The sequence below is a fragment of the Gopherus flavomarginatus genome, chromosome 12 (genome assembly GCF_025201925.1).
Source record: "Gopherus flavomarginatus isolate rGopFla2 chromosome 12, rGopFla2.mat.asm, whole genome shotgun sequence".
NCBI classification, from domain to species: Eukaryota; Metazoa; Chordata; order Testudines; family Testudinidae; genus Gopherus; species Gopherus flavomarginatus.
This window is the reverse complement of record NC_066628.1, coordinates 46,583,824-46,596,707: the sequence shown is the minus strand read 5'-3', so window position 1 is coordinate 46,596,707 and position 12,884 is coordinate 46,583,824. Positions and strand designations below refer to the sequence as shown.

Below are 12,884 nucleotides of genomic sequence, written 5' to 3'. Positions count from 1 at the left end.
ACCAGTGCAAGCTGCGAAGGTAAAAGCCACTGACTTTGTGATCTCCCCCATCAGGTGTGTTTTGCACTGAGCATGCTGGGCAAGCCAACGCTGATCCTTTTGGATGAATTGTCGACTGGAATGGACCCCATGGGGCAACATCATGTGTGGTGAGTGCAGCTAACTGTCTGGAAGGCAGCATGGAAACCTGCTGTTTGAGTGCTTCTTGGGCTTGTTAGAGAGACAAGGTGGGTGAGGTAATATCTTTGATTGGGCCAACTGCTGTAGGTGAGAGGGAAGAGCTTTTGAGGCTCTGGGAAGGAGAAGGCCTCATGGAGGTTCCCAGCACAGCACAGGAGAGGACAGCCTACTACACTCGTTACAGGGTGCTGCCTGCACAGCAAGTGGCATGTAGTTTTGGGGGGCATGTTGGGTATGTTATGTGCCCTGGGAGGATTTGGAGCAGGGCAGCCTTTGTATTCCCGGCAGTCAGGTTTTGCTGTGCTGTCTGACATCTTAGTGAGCCATGCAAGTGAGCGAAACTCTTTTGGCAGAATCCAGCCCTGTGGAAGCAGGAGAGATGGTCTGAATTTTCAGTCCAGACTTAGCTACTCCTAGACCCCTCTCTCTGATTCATACTCATAAAATAGTCTGAAATCCAAAAGGCCCTTGCTTTCAGAACAAATCGTAGGGATATTTTGGTGGTTGTTTGAATCCTTGCACTGTAGCAGATCATTACTTGTAAGGGGATAAGCAAACCCAACAAGGGGCACTTCAATTCTAAAGGTTTAGGTTCCTTGTTAGTGTCACCTCCTACCCTTCCCCCACCTAGACTCTCACCTGATTTACCTGTGATCACTCTGAAAATATCAGTGATCATTTTCTAAGCACAAAATAGACCAGACCAGCCTCGGTCTCTTTGCTTTCTCAGCTACCCTCAAGCCACAATTATGCTTCTAACCTTCCTTCTCTTCTTTGATTGTGTCCTTCCTCCTCACTCCCCTGCCAATCTTTCCTCTCTGCCAGTCATCCCTAGCTCTCCACGCCAATGGCCTTGAACGCTGAAGGTTCAGTGATCATGCAAGTTCTGCTATTTTCCTTAGCTTATTCGTTTCTCCTTTCATTATTGTAAAAGGGCAGCTGTAGGAGGAAAGTTACATGTCTTTGCCTTTTCTGGAAGCCAGAGCAGCAATGCAGGAAAATACTCTCAGGAGTTTGTATGTTGCAGATCAAATGTATTTTTTGGTTGCAGGACAGCTGTTCGTGCTGCATTGAAAAATAAGAAACAAGGAGTCATCTTGACAACCCATTACATGAAGGAGGCTGAGGCATTGTGTGACCGAGTGGCCATCATGGTGTCTGGGAAGCTCCAGTAAGAAGCAGCTGATACGTTAGAGGAATATAAGTGTCAAAAATTAATACAGCTTTGGATAAAAACAAAATACAGGGACCAACATTAAATATATATTGTCAAAATTCGGTCGCAAAGCCGCTGTTAAGTACTTGCACATTGCCAGTTTATTTTGCTAAGTGATACTGCTCCTTCCACGGAACTTAAACACAAAGTAAATGTCCTGCCTTGGAAGATGGATAGACTTAGGAAGAATCTGAGCTAATAGCAATCCTTCCCCTAGAGAGCTAATAGAAAAACTAATGAATTCAACCACTTTCTTCACATCATGTGGTTGCAATTATTAAAAGAGAGTCGTGAGAACCATTGATGAGTGATCCACTTTGTGCTTCTCTCCTCTGCAGCTGTATTGGCTCCATTCAGTACCTGAAAAGCAAGTTTGGCAAAGGTTACTTGCTGGAAATTAAAGTGAAGGACCCAGAACAAGTTGATCTCATCCATGCAGAGATTACACGAATCTTCCCACTTGCAGCACGTCAGGAACGGTAACTTAAAAGAATGCTGGAGCCTTATTGACAGTGCAAATGCCTCTGTGCTTCAGGGGTTACTTAGTGGGCTTGGATGCTATATGAATTTGGATGTGATCGGCACAACAGTGGGCTAACTTAGAGATCTGAGTTTGTGTGTGAGGTGTATGAATCTTGGCATCCACAAAGCCAGGGGATGATAGGCTGGAGAGGGTAGGACACCAGCTGAGCCCATCTACACCTCCTGCTCACCAGTCCAGAATATGGCTTCGAAGAGTGGCAATTGGTTATAGCAATAGGCCCAGGAAGATTATTAAAAAGGATGAGTATTAATTATCATCAGGGCCAGAGGAAACAGTAATAAAGTTAGTATGTCCAATTCAGTATGCACACCTTATGATGGACCATATGTCTAGGGTCACTACACTGAAAGCTGGACAACACATGAATTTTCAAAAGAAGATTGTTAACATTTTGAAAAGGGACATTTAGAAATTGTTCTACAAACAATTTTAATCAGTTTGATTGGGAATATTTTCCAGGCTGATGTCTGTTATTTTAACTTTTTTCTAAATATCCCATTTGGGGGTTGGACATTCCATACTAGTAAAATAAAAAAGATGAACTTTCCAGGGAACCAACCTTCTTTCTCTTAGTGAGACCCTTATAAAATCATTCATCATTTAGTCTTCCTCTGTGACTCCAGTGCAAAAAAAACCTGGCTTCCTAATATTTCTCTTCTGAATCCACTGATATTAATTTGAATAAGGATACAAGTTCCATGACAAAGTAATTTTACTATGAGTGGACACGTGCTTTCAATACTCCCGCTTCTCTTGTATGCATAATTACCCACAAATTATTTGTATTATTTTGCGTTAACATCCTAATGTATTAGGTGCTATATCCCAACATACAGTCCCAACTCCAGAGAGCTAACAATCTGAATGGCAAAAGCAGATGAAGGGTAAAGGAAAGGGATATGCCATACAAACTTAATAGGAAGGCTGATGACTGTTGTGTGTGTTCACAAGAGAGAGAACCCCATTTCCCATAGTTATATATTTCAAGATCAGAAAGAACCGTTATGATCATCTAGAGTGGAATCCTGGATCCTTTGAAGTCATTAGCAAAACGCCCATTGACTTAGGACTTGTCTACACTACCGCGCGGGGTTGATCTAAAATACGCAACTTCAGCTACATACTTAGGTCTACTTATCGCGGTGTCTTCACTGAAGTAAGTCGACAGCTGATGCTGTCCTGTCGACTCTGCTTGTGCTTCTTGTTCTGGTGGAGTACTGGAGTCGATGGGAGAGCACTCAGCAGTCAATTTATCACATCTATACTAGATGCGATAAATCAACCCCTGCTGGATCAATCGCTGCCCGCCAATCTGGCGGGTACTGTTGACAAGCCCTTAGTCTGAACTCCTGCATAATACATGAAATAGAACTCTAGCCACTGATTCCTACTTCAATCTTGTAACTTCTGGCTGAACTAGAGCATAACTTTTTTAGAAAAACATCCAGTCTTGATTTAACGATTTCAAGAGGATGAATCCATGGCATCACTAGGTAAGTTTTTTCCAGTGGTTAATTACCCTCTTCACCATAAGTATGCACCTTATTTCTACTTTGAATGTGTCTAGCTTCACCTTTCAGCCACCGGAATGTGTTATAATAGGTGCTGGAATGAGGGGTGCAGGGGATGCTGCCGCACACCCTGGCTTGAAGTGGTTTCTGTTATATAAAGGGTTCACAGTTTGATTCAATGACTCTCAGCACCCTCACTATACGTAGTGTTCCAGCACCACTGTTATGCTTTTGTCTGCTAGATTAAAGAGCCGTTTGCCATCCAAAATCTTCTCTCTGTGCATTTACGTATAGACTGTGAGCCAATCATTGCTTAAACATTCTGGTCACCTTCTGCACGTTCCTTCTTTCAGGTACTCCTCTTTGATGGTCTATAAGATACCAATGGAAAATGTGCAGTCTCTGTCCCAGGCCTTTTTCAATTTGGAGGCAGGTAAGAGGGGTGTTGTCAAATGTTGGAATCTCTGTAATACAATCGCATTTTAATCTATATATTTTTCTGTCAAAAAAGCTTGGGCCGGATCCTCTGTGGGTGTAAATAGGCCTAACTGCATGAAAGTCTATGGAGATAAGGCAGTTTATACTGAGCTGAGGTTCTGGCCCTGTGAACTACAACTTTGGGGCCTGTTGAGCAGTCCTGTGGATGCTCTAAAATGTCATAACTGGCCAAAAAGGGAAGCAGCTGTCCCCATCCATTGTTCCATACAGCCATAGATGGTGTCTCTGCAACGCGGGTGTCTTCAGGCTATTGGGAGCACTTCTAGACAGTTGCTTGTGCAGCGGTGTCCTCTGCACCTCTCTAGGGTTAGGCCTGAGGAGAACTAACCAAAAAGGACTCACCAAACACATGAAGAATCATTGTTTAAAGTCATTAAATATGTTTGGGGGAGATTTCTAATGTGTGTTCATTTCTGTCCAGCTAAACGTACCTTTGACCTGGAGGAATACAGCCTTTCCCAGTCCACTTTGGAACAGGTACAGTGTGCTGTTTATAATATTTCAGAGACAGTAGCAAGAAAATACAATGTGTAAAAATGAACATATTTAACCTGGTAACTAATGTATTCTAAAGAATGTCAGTGTGAAGATCAGTCCAAGTAATAATGATCCCTGGAGCTGACACCGCACTTTTCATCAGGACATTCCAAGGTGTTTTACAAAGCAGACCAGCATCATTATTCTCAGTTTACAGATGGGGAAACTGAGGCACAGAGAATGAGGTGATTTGCCCAAGGTCACACAGCAAATCAGTAGCAGGGCCACAAATTGAACCCAGGTCTTTTGAGTCCCCATCCAGTGCCCTGTGCACTAGGAACACTGCCTCCTAAATGAGAGTTGTCAGTAAGTTGTATAAAGGTTGTCATCTCAGCCCTGAGGTGTATGCTGTGTACCTGTCAGAAACACAGAACAATAATTATTGCAAGGCCATATGGTTTGATATGGAATTTCTATTTAGGTGCAAAATGACACCAATATACAAATATTCAAAACAATGGTTACCAGTGAGTTTGCTCAGTTGTAACTGATGTTAGAATTTGATCCTGTGATGGTTTTTCTTCCCCACTTGAAATAATTCTGTTGTCCTCTGATAGCTCACATCTTCTTGCATTAGAATCCAGAAACAATTTCTCATGCCATGTCTCTCTCTTCATTGCAACATCTTTTTGTGTCAAATCTGCCTTTTGGATTGTTGGATAAATAGATCTCAATCTAAAACAAAATTATTTGAGCTCTTTGTTTCCAATCCTGGGAATTAATTAGACCCTTCCTTTAACTTTCACCTTTCAGGTGTTCTTAGAGCTTTCAAGAGAGCAGGAGAAAGAGGATTTTGAGATGAATCTGGATAGTACAGCAGAATGGAAACTCCTTCAACAGAATGATCATTAAAGCTCGGCACCACAGTTCTACATCTCTGCTACAAACAATATCTGCATGTACAACTATATATGATGTTATAGCCAGTACTAACATTGTATTATGCTAATGTCAAGAGAGGAAAGTTCAGCCAGTCATCATGAAAACTGTTTTGTGATTACTTCCATTTGGCTATGGCCACATTTCCTTTTGGAGTAGAGAAAATGTTCTGAGACATGGGGCTGCATTAGAAAATTGGCCAAGGACCAGAAATGGGGTTGGCCGCCAATAGCAGAAGATGAGGGAGCTCACAGGCAAAATCAGTCCAATTTCAATATATCTCTAGTTGTAAATATGATAAAAACAGAACTGAATCTTAAAAAGCCACCTGCTCAGAAATTTGAACTGATATCACATTTGTCACACAAATCACCCAAAACACATTACAGAGTTTTCAATTAAATACTGGTGGTGAAGTGACTATGTTGGGGTGGCCAGCCTGAGCCTGAGAAGGAGCCAGAATTTACCAATGTACATTGCCAAAGAGCCACAGTAATATGTCAGCAGCCCCCCATCAGCTACCCCCCACACACCACTCCCAGCACCTCCCAGCCACCGGCAGCCCTGCCAATCAGCGCCTCTCCCTCCCTCCCCACACCTACTGATCAGCTGTTTCATGGCATGCAGGAGGCTCTGGGGGGAAGTGTGGGGGGAGTGAGGGCATGGCAGGCTCAGGGGAGGGTGCAGCAAGGGGTGGAGTGGGGGCAGGGCCTGTGGTAGAGCCAGAAGTAGAGTAGTGAGCTCCCCCTGGCACATTGGAAAGTTGCACCTGTAGCTCCAGCCCCAGAGTTGGTGCCTATCCAAGGAGCCGCATATTAACTTCTGAAGAGCCGCATGTGGCTCTGGAACTATAGGTTAGCTACCCCTGGATTACATGTATAAACCTGTCAGCGGGGATTCATGTATTACAGGGATGAACAGTGCACAGGTGATTGGATATACTGGGCCTGATTTTGCTTTCTTTAGTAGACTGATTATGGTTTTAGTTCTCTGGCTGCAGCTGAGTTATTTAGATTTGCAGCAGTGTAAGTAAGAGACCGATAATCTCTGTCTTTCTGTAAGTGCCCTGGGTTTTTTCGGCTTCCCCTCACCTTATGGATAGAGGGATCTCTCATCAATGGAGCAACACCCTTAACAGTACAGCAGTCGTGTCATCTCTGTCGGTGAGCCCAAGTGCTTATATGGGACAAGAGTCAACAATCTTCTACCCAGGAGATGTGATTGCTATTAACTGAGTCTGATGCTTTTACACTGTTACCAGCAATTTACCAGAGTGATCTCCTTATTGGAGTATTCTTTATAGTATTGGACCTTCAGGTTACTTGCTACAAGATATGTTAAATATATGAAGAAGAAAAACGTTCTCCTCTTGGATGTTAATGGTAGTAATGTTTTGCTGTTCCTGTACCTGCCAATAGGACATCAATAGAAGAGCAGAACTGACATCAAAGGGAGATTCTGTTTCTTCAGTATTATTTGTAGGAGACAAAGACAATGACAAAAAATTAAAAAGCAATGCAATACTCCTGGTACTACTCGTAGTTCTTATGTATGAATCATTGATAAATTACAAACCCAACTTTATAAGGATTACATTGTTTACAGTTTTAGTGAATAAAATCCTAATAGCTGGATGCATCAGCTGGAATTGTTACATGCCAGGGACTTTCTAGATTTCTCACTACTACTGGAACCTTAAATACCTGCAACTGCCAGAAACACCATCCTCCATCGGTACCTAGCAACAGCACTTAAGATCCTTTGACTCATGACTCGCTGAGCCACACATTTGTGGCCTCTAAGCTTGACTGTTGCAATGGACTGTACCCTCCAAGCAACAGAATGACATTGTGTCATAGTCCAAGTGTGTCACACGCTAGCTACCCATTGAACATTGAATCATACACAAGGACCTGGTATTGGTTTTCAAAACTGCTTCACAATATATTACTTCTCATTCTGCAATGACTAACTCCCTCAACAGACAAACAAGGTGGGTGAGGAGAGTCTGTGTAAGCTCGAAAGCATGTTTCTGTCACCAGCAGAAGTAGATCTAATAGAAGCTATTACTTCACCCACTTTGTCTCTCTAATATCCTGGGACCCACATGGCTACAGATCTGCACACTGTTTAAGATATACATATACTCAGGGTTCACCACTGTTTGGGATTGTTTGTCTGGGATGGTTATTCACACTCAGGGATAGTAGCAATCAGCTCTTCAGTGTCTTAACACTATAATATTTTATTGCCAGCTACCGTAATAATGAAGTAAAAGGGTATGATCCTTATACTTGTGATGGAGTTATTCTTCCACCTACTGAAGTAGAAGGAAAGGTTCCCACTGACTTCAGTGGGCACAAGAACCTGTGCTGTACACTGAGCTGTTTTGATTCTGTGTAATGGGGGGCATACATACTAGCCAGTACATAACAAACAGGAGGACTATACAGATATCTGAAGGGAAGCACACCTTTGGCTATGGAAGAGTCTTGTATTCTGAAAGGAAAAAAGAACTGTCAAGCCAAATGGAATTCATACGAAAAAAATCCTATTGAATCTCATATGGAAAGCGGGATGGGAGATACAAAAAGCAGCCAGCTGCCTCTGCACGTGGTTTCCTGGGATGGAGTCAGGGGAGAGAAGGAAAAATAACAAGAAACCCCAGCAGGGAGCACTCAGCTGGTCTAATCCAGCCAGATTAAAAGATTTGGGCAGATCAAAAAGGAAAAGCAAACTTTAAAACCTTGGCTAATCAGGACAGATGCTTCCACCTGCTGGGGAATAGGGCAGGCACAGCTGTGTTACTCTGTACTGAGGGCCTATGTTACAAAGGGTTGTGTGTTTCCTGTCTCTTTTTGCTGGTAGGTGGTCAGGTTACCCACTGTCTGGGCTGACATATTTGGAAAGGGTTGAAATATTCTTATAAACTAACTACGAAAATCTGTCCCTTTCACCTTCCTCCAAATTTCTATCCATTGTTCTCTCAGCAAGCACTCGATAATATGTATAGGTGGAAGAATAACACCATCACAAAGCCTTTGCTTGCCCAGAGAGAAGAAATAGTCTATGGGATGGCTACATTACCCGCCAGATTGGCGGGCAGCGATCGATCCAGCAGGGATCAATTTATTGTGTCTGGTCTAGATGCAATAAATCGACCCCCGGGCGCTCTTCCGTCGACTCCTGTACTCCAACGCAGGCAGAGTCAACGAGGGAGGGGCAGCAGTCGACTCACCGCAGTGAAGACACCACAGTAAGTCGATCTAAGTACGTCAACTTCAGCTACGTTATTCATGTAACTTCAATCGATCCCCCCGCCCCCGTGTAGACCAGGGCTAAGAGACTTATCCAGGGTCGCACAGGGAGTCTGCGGCAGAGCAGACAATTCTCTGATCTCCGAGCCCCAGGTGAGCTCTGTGACTTACCACTGGATCACCTTTCCCTTCCATTATAGACCAATAGCCAAATATTCATTCAGAAACTGCCAGACAATGCACAAGTCGCATGTTCGGTCAGGGTTGGTAACAACTACTGCAACAAAGGCTGCAGCTCAGAGACATAAAGGTTCAACTTGGATTTAGCATGACATAGCTTAGCACTTGCACCATTTTTTCATCCACCTGCAAAGCACCCTCTGCTGCCAACTGATGTTCAGTTACGAAAGATGCCCACTGATTTCAATGGGGGTTGGGTCAAATTGGGTTGGAAGCATTCAGATACTACAGTGATGGAGTCTATACATTCATGAATCTCAGTAGATAAATCCCAACACTCATGCAGTGCTATGGTAGCCTGTACCCTTTCACAGCACCTATGTTAACCGTACAGGACCTTGTTTTCAGCAAGGCCTCAATTCGGTCTCCACTTGTATACTTCCATGTCCATGCACAGTGTCCTGAGAAGGGAACCTAACGAGAAGGCCCAGCGGGCAGCACTCGGGTATTCCAATCCATCGAGTTTAAAAATATTAGGCAGAGAAAAGAGGCAAAGCAGGGATCACTGAAGTGCATTGCCTGCACACACTGTGGTGTGCAATAAATAGAGTTTATAGGCACACAATCCTTTTGGATAAAGAGGTTCCCACCTGTTGGTTTTTTAGGACCTGTGTTCAGGCATGATAGATTCTCTTACCATTCAACCTCGGCCCAGGGGCAAATGAGCTGATGTTTGTGAGGACAAAGCTGCACAATCATAAGTGGAGGCCACCTTTTAAAAATCAGACCCACAATCGCTCCCATTTTGCCTAAAATATAAATTCATGAACCTCTATCATTCAAGCATGATTTAATTATAATGCAATAACTTATATGATCTCTCTATTCCCTTCTCCTTTAGCTTTATCTCTGCCTCCAGCTGGGAAAACTATCCTCCTTCCCTATTTGAAGAAAAGACGTTGTTGTTTTTGGCTGTTCTCTCAATCTCCAAGATTCTTCTGGCTAGACACTTTTTTCATCTGCTGAGCTGTTTTAGAACTTTAGGGGGAACAATACAAAGAAGAAGATATACCTTTTGCCGCTCTGATTGGTAAACTAATTCAGGTCCTGAAATGACTGACTTTTTTCCCATTTAAAATATGATCAAAGGCACCTGCCAACACACAGCTACAATATAATGGGACAGGCTCATTGGATGTAAATGAGTGTCGCTATGCCAAGACACCCCAGCTGAGGATCTGTTGCTCTGCTACCAGAACTGATTTCCTTTGTCAGTCTTAAGTGGTTGAAGAAGCAGAATTGAATGATAATGAGTGAATGGCTGCCCAGCATCTGCTTTGCCTTATTTATCCTATGCTTATTTATCTGCTGTGTAGTGGGACCTTCCCCCCATCCCCCGGCAGCATTTGGCTCAATGGGTATTTTGACAAATCTATAGATTTGTGGCAGCTGTTTTCATTCTTATTTAATCTTCACAGACTGGCTGGAGAGAAATGCTCCCTACCAGTCCTATTCCTTCCAGCACTGCCGTTGGGGGGTTGTACACGACTTGTGCAGTAAATGTATGTGAACAGATAATTGGCTATTCTTTTTCAGGGCACACCTGTATAAAATGCGACCTGACTCCTGAGCAGCTTTATATGGGTTCCAGTGCTGTCCTACAGAAAGCAGATCATGAGTTTACTTTCACTTTGACCTTGGCCACTGTTTTCCTTGAACAAAGGGAACATGGCACTATAGTCCCTAGTATGTGCTCACCAAAGGGCTTGTGACAAAATGTGGTGAACTGGGCTGTACTTGGGTAACCTGGAGCTACTTTCATGCAGTATGGTTTTTGATAGGCAGGATGGTCTTGTGCATGTAGGGTGACCAGATGTCCTGATTTTAAAGGGACAGTCACGATTTTGGGGGCTTTTTCTTATATAGGCTCCTATTACCCCCCACCCCCTGTCCCGATTTTTTACACTTGCTGTCTGGTCATCCTATGTGGATTAAAGAGAGGTCCAGGGTCTATCTCCAGCTCTGCCACAAACTTCCTTAATCACTTAATCTCCCAGTGCCTCACAGACTTGAAGGTCAGAAGGGACCATCATGATCATCTAGTTTGACCTGCACATTGCAGGCCACAGAAGCTCACCTACTCACTCCTGTAATCTCACCTTCCTTCTCTGTACCATCCAAATGAGACTTCAGTCGCTCATAAGGTATTGTGAGATTAAGGGTATGGGTTTTCAATTGGAGTTAGCCTGGCCTGAGCATCTGTCAGCCTCCTGGCAATACTCCATAATAGAACTTCCTCTTTTCATCCACAGCCCCATCTAACAGCCTCAAAATCTTCGGGCATCCTGTCTAGAGAGGATTACATTCATGTGAACTAGAAACCTTTTAGTTTGCATCTGGAGCATCCACAGGGGGTGAGTTATAGAGCAGCACTATGGTGTGCATTGCTGTTCACGTCACTGTTGTCTCAACTGCGGGGTAGTGTAGACCAGTGGTTCTCAACCAGGAATCTGGGGGCCACAAGCAAGTTTCAGAAGGTCTGCCAAACAGGGCTGGCATTAGACTTGCTGGGGCCCAGGGTAGAAAACCAAAGCTCCACCACGTGGCTCTGAATCCCAGGGCCCTGAGCCCTGCCACCCAAGGCTGAAGCCGAAGCCTGAGCAACGTAGTTTTGCAGGACCCTTGTGGCATGGGGCCCTGGGACACTGCCCTCCTTGCTGCCCCTAACGCTTGCCCTAGCTTTTAGATGCATAAAAACAGCTATTGTGGCACAGGTGGGCCATGGTGTTTTTAGAGCATGTTGGGTGGGGGTGGGCTCAGAAGAAAAAAGGTTGAGAACCCCTGGTGTAGACAAGCCCTAAGCTGCAGAACTGAATTGGCTGGTATCTCCTAATGTTGTAAATGTTCTTTTATCAAGTCATCTGCCCAACATGCTCTGAATATGTGTTTGGACTTTGTTTTTCAGACAGTCCGAAGGGTGACACTCCACCTTTCAGCTTCACTCCAGGGAAGAAAATCTTAAGGTAAACCCACCTGATTCTCTTCTCATTTTGTACCAGGTTTACCCTGATGTACCTCCATGGGCCCTCTAAGTGGGATCCCTGTCCTGCTTGTTTGGTGGAATTTACATGTTGCTGTTTCTTTTAAAATCGTGCTAGTTTGGTGTCATGTTCTGTAATGCAATGGAAAATGAATGCTAATAATTAGCAAATATCTGCAGCTGGGCTTTTATTTCTTTAAGGATGAATTTAATGCCAAATAGGCCACTCTGCAGACCTAAATCCATAACAGGTGCAGTAGCCAAACTTGTCCTACACACCTCTACTAACGAACCTCCAGCAAGAGCTGGATTAAGTTTGATGGGGCCCAGGGCTGTTACAGTTTTGGGACCCCTCTTTACATATTCAATTTCTTCTGTGTACTGGTTTACCGCCATACCTGCGGGATGCCAAACACTCTATTGTTAAAATGACCTTGATTATTTCAGGTCTGTTTTTTCAGTGTGATATACGGTCCAAATGTAAAACAGAATGAAAGTTAAAATGAACAAAACCATTTTTATTTTGGCACGTAACAGGTTGTAATACACAGTGATACTATGGCTTTACTTACCTAATGCAGTCAGTTTCAGTTACATTTTCTGACAGACCGACTAAGGCAGGGGACAGATGTTGGCAGCCAAAGGGCGTTTTTAAGGGCCAAACGGCACTTCAAATGTTTGCTCTCAAGCGAGCCTGCCATAGGCTAGGGATGGCAAACTGTCCAGAGTGGTGTGCCAGTTCGTATTTATTAATCTCACAATAAAAGAATGAGAGTGTGCCAGTAGACAATATTCCAACAAGATCTTGCAAATGAATAATTACATGCACTGCTGTTAAAGCAGTCTGCTATTAATATTAATTCAATTAAAACTGTGGATCTAAAATTAGAAGTTAAACTCACGAGAAATGAACAGACATCTAATTTCCCTTTCTTACGGCCTGAAATTTTGATACTCACCTTGCATGGCCTTTTTTCTAGAGGAAAAGTGCTGCACAGTACACAACCCACAGCATTTCCTGATTGCTTTACAGTATCTGTTT

The 12,884-nt window shown here is 43.6% G+C and overlaps 1 protein-coding gene across 1 annotated transcript in view; it reads left to right on the top strand.

The window, feature by feature from the left end:
• LOC127033216 (ABC-type organic anion transporter ABCA8-like) overlaps positions 1-6,888 on the top strand; it is a 57,530-nt gene extending 50,642 nt beyond the window's left edge. Inside the window, exons 34-39 of the mRNA XM_050921003.1 lie at positions 55-149; positions 1,232-1,351; positions 1,735-1,875; positions 3,805-3,884; positions 4,371-4,426; positions 5,240-6,888. Of these exons, the coding sequence (XP_050776960.1) occupies positions 55-149; positions 1,232-1,351; positions 1,735-1,875; positions 3,805-3,884; positions 4,371-4,426; positions 5,240-5,338 (591 nt within the window). The 3' untranslated portion in view covers positions 5,339-6,888. The remainder of the gene's footprint in view (positions 1-54; positions 150-1,231; positions 1,352-1,734; positions 1,876-3,804; positions 3,885-4,370; positions 4,427-5,239) is intronic.
• Positions 6,889-12,884: the final 5,996 nt, after the last annotated feature.